This window comes from Helicoverpa zea, chromosome 14 (genome assembly GCF_022581195.2).
Source record: "Helicoverpa zea isolate HzStark_Cry1AcR chromosome 14, ilHelZeax1.1, whole genome shotgun sequence".
Classification (NCBI taxonomy): Eukaryota; Metazoa; Arthropoda; class Insecta; order Lepidoptera; family Noctuidae; genus Helicoverpa; species Helicoverpa zea.
In genome coordinates this window covers 6,350,083-6,365,843 of record NC_061465.1, presented here as the reverse complement: position 1 = coordinate 6,365,843, position 15,761 = coordinate 6,350,083, and the positions used below count along the sequence as shown (strand labels likewise).

The following is a 15,761-nucleotide window of genomic DNA, read 5'->3' as shown; positions in this document are numbered from 1 at the left end:
ATTTGTACTCAGTTAAAAGTTAGCATTAGCATTTTATTTTGTTTTCCTGTCTCGGTAAATTGTCCCTCAAGTGGCAGTCATCAATTGATGAATTGAGCCCATAATAATAATTCAGTTCATTTAGGGGTCTTGGTGTGAGGGGTAAGATGTCGCGGGGGGCGACGGAAGCGGTCCAACGTGCGGGACACATTGTGCGAACATGGCCGCCTTCGCTTGACGACGTCTTCTTTTGCTAATTACTTGTTATTATGTCTGCAACAACAGATGTGTAACATCCGCTCCTAACGCGCTTTAGTCCTTTTTCAGCGCAAATTCATTAAATGGTGTCTTCATAAGTCAAAATCATAATTCCCTATGAGGAATGATTCTGACTCACTAGTTTCCGTCATTCAAGGAAAACAAAAGTTAAGTATAAAATGGTTAGAAGGTTATTGGTGTTAAATCATATAGTTTGCAAATGTAATTCATTTCAAAGCGCGTTTATACCAAATTATTTATGGTGTTTAATTTAAGATGGCGGCGGTTGCGTACATATTGAAAACGAATTGTCAAAGGGTTTAAATCTTGCCGTAGAAGGAAAATAAATAATTTGCATAGTAAACTGCAGAGAATATAATTGAGCGGGATAGTATGTGCACTGTGCAGTTGTTAAAAGCGAGTAGATTAACAGATAGCTGAGGACTAGGCAGGCAAGTAGTAATAGCGGCGGTTCTATTACAAACAAAAATAGAGAACAAGCGGGCGATTACATCTAGTTTCACTTTCGTTGGAGGCACATGCGGGTCAGCGCGGTGCATCCATGCGCTTGCGCCGCACCGCCCGCGCACACCGGTGGCCTCGAGTTGCGTTCACATTGCGTGCACTTACTATTTAACTTGAATATTGCTAATTTACTATTGACAGGCCAATAATTTACATTATGTACCTATGTTTCATTGATGATAGCCATAAATATTGAGATACGGGGCGAAATGATGACTTTTTCCAGACTCCAGTTTTTATAATATCTACTGAGTGCATTTTCTTGATGAATATTCGTAGCTATTACCTATACATACTTTACAACAACTTCTTTGAGTGTAAGTCAATAAATACCGGCTCTTAGTTAAGTCACAACAAACATTGTGATGAAACGTAGCACAAGTTGAACAAACTGTCATAAAGTAAGCTCTGAGCAGTGATACATACGGGCTCGTCGTTAGGTCAAATGAGATAACTTATGAACTGGCTGTACTAGTTTTGGATAAGTTATCAATGTGCGTCACAATATGATTATTTTTAAAAACTAGTCTACATTTCAACGTGATGTTACCTACTTGGGGCAAACCGACTTTAATTTGGTAGAAATGTAGAATGTTAATCCATGGGCGTGGAAACTAAAAGCATTTTTGGCATCCAGGTTTAAATGCAATTTTAGACAGCACTTGAGACTTATTCAGAGGTCCATAAAAAAAAATTGGCACTTGTTATCGATTTGATGGATAACAAAGGTGAAATGAACTTCAATATTTTCTGGAGTCACGCGGTCATGGAAAGCAGTCACAATTACGTGAAACTGGTACCTATTCGTTACCGTAAGCCGTTTTCCACGAGTGCCCATCGAAGCATGGCTTTCCACGTCATGGCATAGACCACCCCATTTGTCACGGTGATGCTTCTGCCTATCCACTTGGCGTGTTCTGCAGCAGCGTATAAGTTACACAATCGCTTCATAATTCTTATAATCGGCAGTTTCTGCTGAAGGTAAGTTTTTGAAACGGCGCGTGTATTTGCAAGAATTGCTAGTCGTGGTAAGAAGAATATGTCAGATACATGGTTTATTTATAAACATTTTGAGGAGGATTAAGTAATGTTATGAGGTGGGTAGCAGTGGTGCGCATTTCACGGGCCCTTGAGCACGGGCAGGTACGTTCCACTCGCGGGAGCACCGATGCGCAAACGCACCGATTTGATAATGCACAGTATTGTTGCATAGAATGCAGTAAGGGCAAGTTCCACCTGTTTCAAACCTGTTATTAATAATATCACGCTCACTGCACTACTTAACTTTGTTCAATGATTAAAACATAGGTATAAAGTGCACAAAAACGAGACGGCTAGACATTATTTTACTTAAATGAATGATCATTGTATTATTCAAGTGTTTCCACTGTATTTTTCTTTTCCTACTTCTTTATTCAAATGTGTGTCAAGGAAACGAAAATTATTTTGTTCACACTTAAACAATGGCTGCACCAGGATATATTATTAGTATTAATAGGGCTGCACTAAGTGGACTACATTTTTAATAAGGAAACTTCACTTATACATGCGTAGACCCAGTGTAATAAATAAAATACATTCAAGCAAAATGAATAAAATTAAACATTGAATACAATCAATTGGTGGTGGGTATAATATGATTGATACTCATGCATGACTGGCCACAATTGAATAATCTAAGCCTAGAAGTGTTACGGCACGCAAGCCTCAGCTATCGACCGAAGCATCTCAAAGCTCGGATAGTAACCACATTACGTAATTAGGTTTTGTGGAGCTTTTTATATCATCTATTGAAGTTTCGTTAAGGATGTTGCACACTAGCTGTTGTAAATTGGTTTTCTATTATTATTGGAGAACAGTAAGACTATAAAAAAGAAGCAAATGAATTAAAAACGTTTTCTTGACTCACGCGAAAATTTTACAAATATAACTTGAAGATTTATATTTACATCACGTTTAGGTTTAAAGGCAATTTATCAACAACAAAAACTCATAACCTCAAATGATTTCATTAAGTGTAATTTTAACGCGTTAAAAATTATAGTGTACGCTCCGCCTAAATAGACGTTTCGGTTCGTGCACGAAGCAGGAAGTGTTTGTGGCAGCGAAACCTTGCGAAGTTCAACGGCTGGTGATGACAAGACCCACGCACCCAGCACTGTGGCAACACATTTTATATTCGCTTCCGCTACAAGAGAAAACTGACCTATGAACCATGCTGCATGTTGCAATCAAACATTTGAGATTCCCTATGCATTGTGCAACTACGACTAACTCCGGTATCGTCACCATTATGGTGGAATATTAGGTGAATGTACAGGATTTGTCGGTGTTTAATAGGAACTTATTCATTATATTATAAAAGTTTAATTGGGTAATGTAGACCTAACCGAGCAACAGTCACGTGAATGTTTAATAAACCTGGTAAGCCTGAAATTGCTGCAATCGTCTGGTCGATAACATTTATGCAATCGATTATATTATAACGACTACTTCAACACGTTGAACATTGCGGTGTTAGAAACCAATAAAGTTAGCAATAAACTAAGAGGAATCATTAAGTCTGAAATTGGCACGATGGATGGTGCAGTATGACATGGGTTACGTAAAGGCGAGTGGACCGACACTGACCTACCGACGACGGCCGGCCGCGCCACTTTCCTTTCATTATTGACACACTATCTATAAACGGGCAACCACTATCGCTAAGCTTAGGTACGTGATTGCCGATATAAACACGAACAATGCCGAGCGTACAAGAGATGGATACGGTTCAAAAGTGTTCATAAAAACCACTTAAAATCGCATATGCTCGCCATGTCAAACAATATTTACAAGTTTACAATACAACGGATGTGTGATTTTGGCCAGGGCAAGGCTTCAACTGAAGTTTACACTTAAAATTTTGTGAAAAATAAACAATGCCACATCCAATGTTTGGATCATGTTTTTTTATAGATCCATGTTTTTACAAGGCAAACAATCTTAGTCTGCGGGTGGTGGGTCTTCGAGTGTTGCAAAACATTACACAGCAATTATATGTGACGTGATGTCCAACGTAATGAGGATTGCAGACGTTTGATACAACGCAACTTGTATACAGTGTGTGTGTATTTATGCTTTGGAACATATTCAGTGCTGCCAATGGCTGTATTGTATGCCCTTACAGATATGATAGTAGATAGATAGCTGGCGTTGTTACAATAAACATCGACGTTAATAAAGAACGTTAATTTAACTTTTCTCTTCTTGTATGTGTCTTATTAATCTGCATGATGTAGTGATGAGTATCTAGAACCACACCCAGTTAAGTATCAATTTAAGTAATAGATGTAACTCTGTATTTTGAAATAAGGTCATTACAGAGCTACGTGCTGCGTGCAGCATACAGCAAATCAATTGAGTTCAGCTGATTATACCGAAGTGGCTGTTAAATTTAAATGAGTTATTCTTTGCAATGACTAAACATTAAACTAAGGTTAGTGGAACCCGGACACATATAGTTAACTTACAATACAATAATATATCGGGTCGAGTGACGCATCAACTGTGTACCTACATAAGGTCGTACGATAGCAACCCGGTTGCGTAGCAAATGTTTTAAAGTTTATGTTAAGGCGAGGAAGTGGTCAACAATAATTCCATAACCGGCACGCGCATCTAAGGCGCCAAAAGGGGTCGGAGCGTCTGAGCGGGGCGAGGATAACAATACGCGCGCTAGCTTATAACTAAAAGTCGTAAGCGACAAAATGGTTTTGTAATTTTAATATTTAGAAATGATAATTTAATAAAAATTCCTACTACCATTTTAAAGAGTATGTATATACTCAACTACTAAAAAAGTTAAGAGGCTTAAATCGGTCCCGTTTGCCCATAATATGTGAATCTCTTTTTAAAAAGAGGTATGTTTGATATATTTTTCTCTGTTATAAAAGTTACCTAATCATGTTTCTACAACTAACAAAATAAGGCTTATATCATGAACTTTCAGGTAACCAAGTTGTATTTTGATCCGTTTTGTATTTACTGAGAAAAATTGACATCCTTGGCGCCAAAAATTCCAATTCGTCCTCTTAATGCGTGTAAATACAATACACATAGGGCAATGAGTTGTTTCAAATATTCTACGTGAACGTACCTACCTAATTACTAATAAACATGGCTACCTTATCGGTCACGCTTGGAATGCGCCACACTGCTACGCGTACTTACATCCAAAAAGTAATAACTTGTAACGTAACGTAAGTTGTTAGAAAGAGAATTCAAATATGTAGTTGATTGGAAGGCTATTTACAAAAATATGAATGCACTATTGTTGCTCTTCTTAGGATTAAATAAATCCAAGAAGGTTTTAATTTTCCTTTAATTGTTCTGGTAGCAATTAAGGTAGTGTAAAATAACGTTGTAGTAGGTCAGGAATATGACACCTACCATAAAAAGTGAAAGAGTTCGAAAGTTCACTTCCTGCAAAGCAAGCGCATAAGATATCGCAGCACGCGCGGATTATAATCACATCGCGATACCTAACTCCGCGTTTGTGCAACACGCTTATGCAAACTGCAATCGCGCGAAACATGTGCAATGTATGACAATTAGGGCTGCTGCTTTAGTGCCGCGACTGCCAATTAATATTAGAGCAATTTAAGAAGGCTCCCATAAGGACAGACTAGAACACCCTTGTCTGGACTGGCGTCTTTGGGCGACCATGAAATGTTACGGTGACCGATTAACTTAGTTCCGCTCCAAAGGCACGATCTGGTCCCTAATTTGAAAGAAGTTGGTTTCTTACCGTGAAATAACGAAATAACTGTGGGCAAACCTCAAAATGAAAAAGTTAATGCAAGTACGGTGGAGGAAGAGTGACGTCGGTGTCACCGGCGCCAATGCTGATGTTTCCAGCGACAGAGTGGCGCAGCGCTGGGCCGAGACAGCTCCTCTCCGCTCGGCCGTGTTATTACGAAACAAGAAAAGAAAGTTAAGATCGTTTCGGCCGAGAGAATGTAGAACCAGTGGGCTCATAGCCAGCACTGCAGCGCACTGTTGTGCCATATTACATCCTCGGGTTGTCCCCACTGCGCTCGTGATGTAATCGCGGTTTTACCTTAACTTACACTTCTTTATTTGTTTACTTAATAACAAGCACACTTAATTAAAATTGAGAATTAAGTTATGCTACTTACTAAGCACTGGAGCGAAGGAATTAATCATTCCAAGGTTTCAAATTATATTCAAATACATAAACTAGAAAATATGGAGACAATTCGAGTTGTGGATATAACGTAATATAAAAGTAACAAACACAACATTACAGTCTGTGATAAAATTTCGGTAAAATCGTGCAATTCTAACACTAAACTAAATTATTGTGCAAAATCTAGTTCCACGACCTACAAAACTGACCCTCTTAAACTTAACCAGATTATCAGAATGTTTTGCTATTGCATAACTTGATGTGTTCTTTACGAGCAATTATGTAAAGCGGTGGATCGCGTCGAGCTCAAGTAGGTAGGCGAGAGGTTGCCGCGGCGGTAATGGTAAAAGTGTTACGCGGTGTGCCCGATTCTGCGCGCGCGCAGTGACGCAACGGCTCAGCGAATGTATGCCAAAAGTGCAGTCAAACCTTCGATATTAGCTGGCGAGATGAAACACATGTCTACACAGATTTGTGCTGTAACTAGAACGTTAAATTAAAAGGACTAAATTGTGCTTCATTCATTCAATTGATTAACTAGTGTAAGTCATCAGGTAATCCCCAAACACAAGTTAAGTAACAGGTACTGGTTTCGAACAGAAACAAATTCACCTCTAAATAGATATTTAAGTTTTTTTTGTAACGACTAATTAGAAGAAACTATTTAGAAAAGTCTAAATAACCACGTTGTTTTCTCACACAACACTAATAATGTTTCCAGCCGTTTATCAGCCGCCGCGCCGCACCGTGATAAGATACAGTACAGTACCCCTTTGTTTATGCATTGCACTCCAGTATAAGACCTTAGATAATGCATTATCTTCATAATAAGTACAGTAACCAGTTATTTGCTTACTCACCTAATGCATACGTAGTCTTTGTCTGTCTGAATGTTAAATTTTAAATATTATCAAAAAAATCTGATATCATATTACAAAGATGACATTAAATAAAATATATTTTTTAAGAACTTTACGATCAGAGGTCGCTGGAAAAATCAAGGTAAGGTCAGCGTTAACCTATGTTAATGTCATCAAAAAGGTAACACGAATATTATTTAGAAGCATCTGGCAAGGATCTTAAATGCTAATTATATGTAACAAATAAAACATGTTTTCATTAAATTGAGCACGAAATAATATCTATTAATATTTAGTTTATCATTGACTACTAATCAACAACCTAATCGGACATCATGCGATGTTTCATTACTTATCTATTTATAAGAAAAGTAAAGCCAGTTACTAATAACCGTCTTGCCATTATGGCCCTTATCAGAGATATAATAATTTGCGTTACTTAGATAACAATTTGTGATGAATAGAATAGCAAAACATTACCTCGATATTCGGTTTCACTTAAACTGAACTTAGTCAGCATTTTAGCTCAAATAAAATTCTTAAGTAACACTTATATAGTTATTGAAACTGAAGTTACACAATTATATTACACAGCAACCGGTTTATACGTTTTAGTTTACTATAGTAAAAGTGAAGAATCACTTTCTACTTTGGTTACCTCTCTACCTTGACCTACAAAAACGCCGCAGCTTGTATGTCGGTCAAGGTTCAGGAATCAGAAGCATTTTAAGAGATGCACGTAGGTATGCAAAGGTTTAAAAAATCCTGGAGTTGATCCCTTGACACTATCCTAATTTTGAGAGAATGTACTCTCGTTATTATGATAGCACTGCAAGACTGCATCGCAATCGCATCGTTTTATAGTCTAGATTTGTAAGTAAAAAACGTTATTATTTAAAATATAAAAAATACAGCCATAAAATATTTTTATAAATGAAATGTAAGTGAAGAGCCACAAAATAAAAGTCATCAAAGACAAGTTTGGAAGCAGCGATGGCCGCGCCCGTGGGCGCTACGACAATGTCGTTTGGCCGGCAATGAACTCTCGCATTTGCTCTGCCGAAACAATTAGCGGCGCGTCGCGAATCTAACGAGACTATTTACACAGCAAACCTCTTGACGACATTGTAAAGCCTAACTATGGCAGATTCCGGCTCTAATTTTATGTGCTCAACGCCAAAGAGTAATGGAAAAACAATAACTTGTGGACACATCGAATTAATTAGAATAGACATATGTCTAGCAGGGGAGTGGAGGAATTTTTAGCAATAAAATTCATACGTATTGGTCCAGCAGCACTGGTTTCAAATGGCCAAAAAGTCAATGAATTTGATGTTAATAGTGTGCACGACCTCTTAATTTGCATGCTCGCCTTGCTTTATGTAGAGACATCGTTACAAAATGTCTATTTCAAAATGCAGGCATTAGGAAACAACGAGATACATTATCTGACGAATGAATTGAATATCATCAGATTATTATAAGTTTATGAAGCAAAACTGCACCAGCTAGACTAAGTATTATATGGTTTCCGGGTTCTTTATTATTTAAATAAAAACACAAACATCTTGTCTGTATTGTCAGAAGTACGTATCTAACAAATTGAATAGATGTGTCGTGTGAAGTATACATACAGCATTCACTTTTCCTTGTCTAAACAATTGGTTACGAAGGGGTCTTAATAATGCTATTCTCAAGATTCTGGTTACGTGAACTTGTGAGCAGCAATGGGTTTAGAAACTGACTTCACGATATTCGGCAGAGGAAAATTTTGAAGATAGCAAAAAGCAAATTTTATTAGCATCGTGACATAAATTTTATATTTCAAACACGAGGTGCAGATGCTCATAAATATTTAATTAAATTCACCACTGCGCCGTGTGGGCAGCGAGGCGATTGTCGCAACTTCAATGACAGGCTGTTGTGTGAAACATCTAATTTTTACGTCAAATTAGAGTCTAGTGTTTATATGAGCGAAGCATAATGGCATCTCCACATTGAGCAACGAAACATTCAAGGCGAGCTACATATTAAAAATCTAAACAATATTGACGCGTGTTTGGAAAGCGATACCTTGACGTCTTTTGGTATTGACCACATCTAAGGGGCGTGTGGTAAAGCAAACGGCCAAAGCGTCCTCACTTGAGGCCGTTGCGCTTCGGGGGAACAAAGGGTTGACTCACGTCCGGGCCCCAGTCGGCGGAGAAAGGAACCGGGCTAAAAATAGTACACTGGCAGTTACGAGTGCGGCCGTTGGACCTGGCCTACGCAGATCGCGTCTTATACTCTTGCTGACACAGGCTACCCAATTATCACGACCCAGCTTAACACATGCAAGCAACATTCATGAGTCTAAGAAAAACTGAATATCACTTTTACTTTGATAATGGGGAGTAGGTACCTAAGCATTTACTGTTCACTGTTCAATGGATTCATTGAGCTATCTAAACTTGCATCTTTGAAAATAAATTGTTGCATGCCAATATCATAAATTTATCCCAGGGATTGTGTAGGAGGACTTTATCCATGAATGAATAGAGGATCTGAACAGCTAGGAAGGTTACAAGAAGCGCTCTGGTCACATGTCCCACGCGGCATCGCATTTCGCCAATAGAGCATGCGAGGAAATGTTCTAAAGTTACTTATTGTGTACAAACGAATGCTGTGCTAGCACTACTGAACTCCCACGATCGACACCTATTGTTTGCGCTGCACTCAACGATTTCTGCAACGTCTACTAGATGTTGGGAAACGACAGTGGAGGTGTCGACTTTGAGGTTAAAACCGGCTGTTTGAGAAACCTTTCGAGTTTAGATTGCGAAAAGCGTGGAAAGCTTGTATTTACTTGCATTGAATTATACAGAAATGTCTAGTACGGCATGACCAAACATTTGGCTGAAATAGGTAGGTATTAAGATTGGCGTTTTGCGTAAGTTAAGTAGGAACACCGATGCTAGTTGCATGATGATTGTAGTGTTAAACTGCCCAACCTAGCAGTTTTGTGGAAGTTTGCGTATGACGTCAGACAACATTTTGGTTATACAGCAGGTTGCCATACAATCAACGTTTATCAGCACACGTGGAGAGCTAATCGCGTCGCGTGACGACCTCACTACGTAACTACTCAAGCAGATTTTGTTGATTTTGGATGCAGTTAAAAATATCCAGTATTTTAAGAAAATCAACACATTCAAAGACAATCACATCAACTTTATTCGCCACTTAGAATTTCCTCATTTTACAAATCGCAAATAGATGCAAAATAAAAGTGAAATAGATCTAAATAAGAAGTTACTTCAGAACTATGAAGAAAGAAGGATAAATAATAAATTTTGAGAACCCCTACTAGCGCGTCAGATTTATATGCACAGGGGAATGGTTGCGTCTTGCGGAGTACTGAGTAGGTAGCAATAATGTGAGATTATTAAATTAAGTGCGCATGCTGGGTAAGTAATAAAAACTGCAACAGGATCAATAGCGAGTTAGACAAACTTGTATTAGGCTAACAGCATTATAAACTTCAACTAATATGCCCTCTAAATTTGCGACGCGCTCAAGCTCATATTTCCATTTTTCTTTTCTGGAATGGCATCTGTAGTACCGACAGTACATATCAGTATCAATCTTTCAAGACAGCTGTTCTTTTTCTGAACGTTACATCTACTAAATCCGTAACTCCCCATGACGCTCAAGTCCCTTACTGATCATCCTGACATTATCGCCTTCCCCACCATAATGCGGGTGCTCTCAAAGCGTACCTTCCATATTTCAGGTTCACTGCATATCGCATATAAGTATACGTGTTCAGAAACAGATACTCAGAAGTAAATAAGGTAATAGGTGATGTGTTGCGATTTTACGTACAATATCGACAAGTTGCGTGCAAGCGTGGCACGAACACGGTCCACCGCCCCACGTGATTACACGCCTTACTGACCAACTAACTACTAGCGAAATAGTTAACACTACAAACTGCTTGGATTTCTGCACACTCATTTATTAGTTTGACCAACTCTAAGACCGAAGTTTGTAAGAAACTAGACTGGTTACCTCAAGAAGGGTGGAGTGGGCTATTCGAATCTTGCAAAATTTTAAGCCGAGTCTACTCGAAAAAGACTTGGTCTAGTTTTATAAGATATAAGATAAGGCATGTTTGAATTTACTTATGTACTAGACTTATCCTTATTTTATGCGTCTTCACCAATTGTATACAGTAAGGTCAAAATCTTAGTCAACAAAAATCCACAATCTACGGAAACGACCCCAGATCTAAGAATTACACAATAATATAAATTGCAAGCCATCATTGGGTCACAATATGATACTATTATTAGTATGACGAGTAAGGAAAACGGCTCAGATTAAATTCATCAAGTATGGCACAAAACCTCTACACGTTTGCCTGAGGCAGACAAAATTTGGAAGATAAAATATTATGAGGGCTTCCAACCGATAGTTTTTGGACAAAGGAACGTGGAACAAAAAGCTTTTTATCTGGAACTCAGAGTGGGAAAAAAAAAGCAGCGGTTGTATTTGTAAATAGACGGCAGGTAGAAGGTTGTAGGTGTATTCAACGGTTTAAAAAGATTTTTTGCACCGAAATTATAAGTAGAAAAAATCCTACACGATGCACCTTTCGAAATTCCCACTGCACTTCTAAATACGTTAGACTTTATTATTGCATTGCAAATTGCCAGCATTGATACGTTGCAAAAGTTTAACGACATTTGGGTTTGGACGATTTTTAGAGTGTTGTGGATAATGTAGATCGCTTTTATAAATTATTTACAGGTCTAATTTAATAATTTTGGCTTATTTAAAGTCTATCTGGGATTATGAATATTTATAGCTGCTTTTCATGAACAACATTAAAATTAATTAAATGTTTGATGATTTTAATGTATCCGGATACATTGTTTTTTTTTTCAGTGCTCAAATGAACTACGAAATTCTGAAATATCACACTTGTGCAATGTAAGACATATGCATTTAGTATGTATTTAACTAACCCTCTTTCCTTTTCACGTGGCCTATATACTACGGCCATACAAACCAACACAAAACAGAATATACCCGAGCAACAAGTGTCTTTTACGCAAAGTAAAAGACCACAAAAACTCAGAGCAGGTAGCTTAAGCGAGAACCAAACCATTTAATACCATACCGGGTAAATAATACGATCGGGTTTACCTCTTCAATACGACTAGCTACCAAAACAGGCTTCGTCAGGCGATTTTGATCCCTATCAGGGTAGCTTTAATAACGTTTCAAGGAATCGAAGACCTTGCCATACCACTTAGCCCGTCTGTAACTCACCCCTGCCGAGATTTGAAAAGGATCGAGCATTTATTTAAAAACATACCAGATAGGCATGACTATTATAAGAAGTCTTATGACTGAAATAATGTTGAACTTCATTTATGAAAAACTTTAGATAGGTACTAGATAAAATAGTCAAAGGTACTTATTCCATATTGAAATACCTAGCTTGATAAAAAGTACAGAGCGTGCCCATAATTAATTGCAGATGATAATTAAACCTATCTTTGTACAGCAAATTAAAGTACAAACGGCTACCAGAGCCTGTGCGGTAATCAAACGTAACCTTATTAGTTACTTTTACTTTCCTACGGAAACTGCCTACTACTAGTCGAGTCGTGTTGGATACCGCAATGGTGGATGCGTATTCTGTACTTGCATTATTTGATTAAAATATAATAATTTTTGTCCTAAATACTTGTTACCAAAATAATAATTAAATACCTACATTAGTATGTAGATGTTAAAGAGAATGCCAGGTAGGCAGGGAAAACGTGCCTAATTAATTATTTACTTACTTGGTTGGTAGATAAGTCTCAATAAATGGCATCCCTGTATAATTCTGTAGTTACTAGAATGACGTGAATACATTGACTTCAAATCGTAAATAACTTGTAGGTACGGTTGGTCATGTACGTTTTATCGGTTTCGAGAATAAGCCCCCGTCTTGCAACTTTAGTAGCTACATCATGCGGGTGCACGCAAGTCACTGCAACTGGTTTTACTTATTTTCCGTATCGTGTAATTATGGTGGCAAGAACATTGACTTAGGCGGGAAATTAACTGCTCTTGTGATCACTACTCCAGAAACGAATTGAAAAAGACAGACTACAGACTGTAACAAACAAAATATTGCAATAAACAATAAAGCTTAAACGTGGGTAATTGAGTTCTCGGAACGAACATTGTTACTGGTACAATTATCACATTCACAAATTATAATTTATGAGTTTTGTGACCCATAAAGGACCATTGTAGTTTATCTGTCCTTTGTCTTTCAACTGCGAAGCTTCTAGCTAAATACCAGATACCTACATATATTTACAAATAGGTGACTTGTTAACAAATGTAATCTTCTTATAGGCAGGCTACCTACTACATACCTACAGGAAACTTTTGAAAATTCGTCTTAGGACTTGCTTATTCTAAGACAAAATGTTTAGAGTTTGAACTTTGAGTCAATATAGGTACCTACCTAGGAAATACCTATGTAGGTATAACATATTAGTTAGGAGGGTACATCTACCAACCTGATATTAACTATGGAATCAAATCTATCTTTAATATTTGCCTAATCTGTAAATGCCTGCGTACCTTTTCAGCCATAAACCTAAAGTTGATGTAATTTACTAATTTTATAACTTCACTATTTTTCAAACAAATGTAGAACCGATATTTTTATTTACATAGGTAGGTATGTAGGTAGACTTATCATTTATTTCATGAATTTGAATTGATACGTAACTTTTGTAGTAGTTTTCGTGAACATTTTCGGTTCCTAGAAACGTTGCAAACATTATAGGTACGCATTTAACGCATTACATTAAGCCTGCCTAAAGATTTTTATGTTCATGTGTAAAAAAAATGCATGTTTTTCTTTGTGAATGATGCATTTTATTGTTTGTCAGTAGGAATAGAGATAAATAAATGTAGGTAGGTATCTAGCTAAAGTTTCGTTCGTCGTGAGTATTTTACTTTGAGGGTAGAGGAACGTGTAACCAAAATCAAGTTTATACCTAGATTTCGAGCTAAGGGCTGTGAAATCCGTTGTCGTGACTATTGCTGTTTGAAGTAGGTATAAATATAAAATTTAGATAAGTGCCTACTTTATGACGAAGCCACAAATAAAATAATGGTAGACCTAGATAAAGAGTTGATAGGCGAATACGTAATCAAGTAAGCACTCAAATACGTAGGTAAATATGTATCCATTGAGATAGACTTGCAAATAAACAAATTAAACATACCTTCAAGAACAGATCACCAAAGTCGTACAGCGCAGACTGATGCATTATGGCAGTAGACATCATGCAAAACCAACTCGACACTTAATCCAGGTTTTAGTGCTTAAATTTCTCGTATCAAAAATCTGCAAACTGACTGATCCACTGAAGCACGAATTTGTAAGGTCGACGAACTCACTGTAATTTTTAGGTTAACCGAGGAAAAGTTCACGATACTTTTGACGAGAATTTTATGAAAACCTTTATAAATATATAGTCCTTGTGGTAATCTAGTAAAATCGTTGCGTTTTTGTTTTATCGTTCGGTGACCACAGATTGTGTCTGAACGAGTTGGCCAGGGGCAGTGTTTTTTTTAAATTGCCCTCCACGATTGAGCCAGATCAGTATTTTTGAACACAATTTCGCAAACGTTGCGAAAATGTACAAAACAGTCCTTTGTTTCGAAATGTCTCCTTCACTTTTTTCGCGTCTATACGGAAATTCACAGATTTTGGTCAAAATTCTGCGCGAACTGTCACGAAGTCAACTTTTTTGATAAAAACTCTTTTCAGTTTATCGACTGTATACTCCAAAGGTTTTTAATTCTGGCCGTATAAATCGAAAGATAAAAAAATAAATCGCAGAGTTAACGTCCGCGCAAGACGCACCACACGTACATTCCGTATCACGCTTGCTCGCGCACTGAGCTCTGTGCCGCGTTGTTGTGTTCGCCTTCGCCCGTGAAACGCCGGCAGCGGGCGGGTGAATTTTGTTTTCAAATCAAACAGCACGATCACGTTTTGGAACGAGATTCGTTTTTCGTTCGGGCGAGTTCGGCAATATTCGGCTGTATGTTTTGTTGTTGCGCCGCCCGCCATTATTGTAGTAAAACAAAAACTTCGTCAGTCATCCCTATGGACGAATCCTGCGGAAATACACGTTACGTATAACTGTCTATTTAGTTATATGTCTTATATTTTTAACACGCTTATTCCGATATTTGAAGAAGTCTTACCATGAAGGTTTTTATTGTACCTTATCTAAACTTTAAAAAAATCGCGAGACAAAACAAAACGCAAGAAATAAAATGAAAAAGGTTCTAATCTAATTAAAGTTCAAAAGGTTTAATGCCTTAAAGGTTGTTATTTATTTGCCTATTGTTTTTTTATATCAGTCAATTTTGGCGTGATTTTAATCGATGTTTCAGTCTATTAGGGAACATGGAACCTATCAGTAAAAGGATTGAGGTTGAATACCTAAATTAAATTACATTAGTAACTGGAGTGTTTGTTGGAGTGGAATATAATGTACTTAGGTCGTTCTCGCCAAACTTTTTGTCGTGGACAAATTAAATTATGGGCCACATGCTCGAGAGTAGGTTGTTGTGTTCAAGTTCATATATTGTTGAGGACCACAGTTTTAAACTATAACTGCCTACTTAACAATATTTTGTTTACTTTTTGTACCTACCTATTTACCTACCTAGAATAGGTAATTATTTATTTTAACTTTTTTGTAAGGAAGACAGAGCGGATACCTTCCTAGTAAATATGAGTGGATGAAACTTTGCACAAAAACTTGTAATTTTAGAGCTGGTTCCACCAATCGCCACCAATCTCTCGGCCAAGCAGCGACCACAGTCATGAGCGGAGATTTTATTTTCTCAGTTTGACATAAATTAACAAA

The 15,761-nt window shown here is 37.5% G+C and overlaps 1 protein-coding gene across 3 annotated transcripts in view; it reads right to left on the bottom strand.

Moving 5' to 3' along the window:
• LOC124636221 (protein TIS11) overlaps window positions 1–14,811 on the bottom strand; it is a 30,047-nt gene extending 15,236 nt beyond the window's left edge. For 2 of the 3 annotated variants that reach the window (XR_006985109.1, XM_047172190.1), the window contains exon 1: window positions 14,100–14,811. Coding sequence is in view for 2 of the 3 variants with exons in the window: in XM_047172190.1 (XP_047028146.1) it covers window positions 14,100–14,162 (63 nt within the window). In the remaining variant the exon portion in view is untranslated. The remainder of the gene's footprint in view (window positions 1–14,099) is intronic. The other variant, XM_047172191.1, reaches the window with a different exon arrangement.
• Window positions 14,812–15,761: the final 950 nt, after the last annotated feature.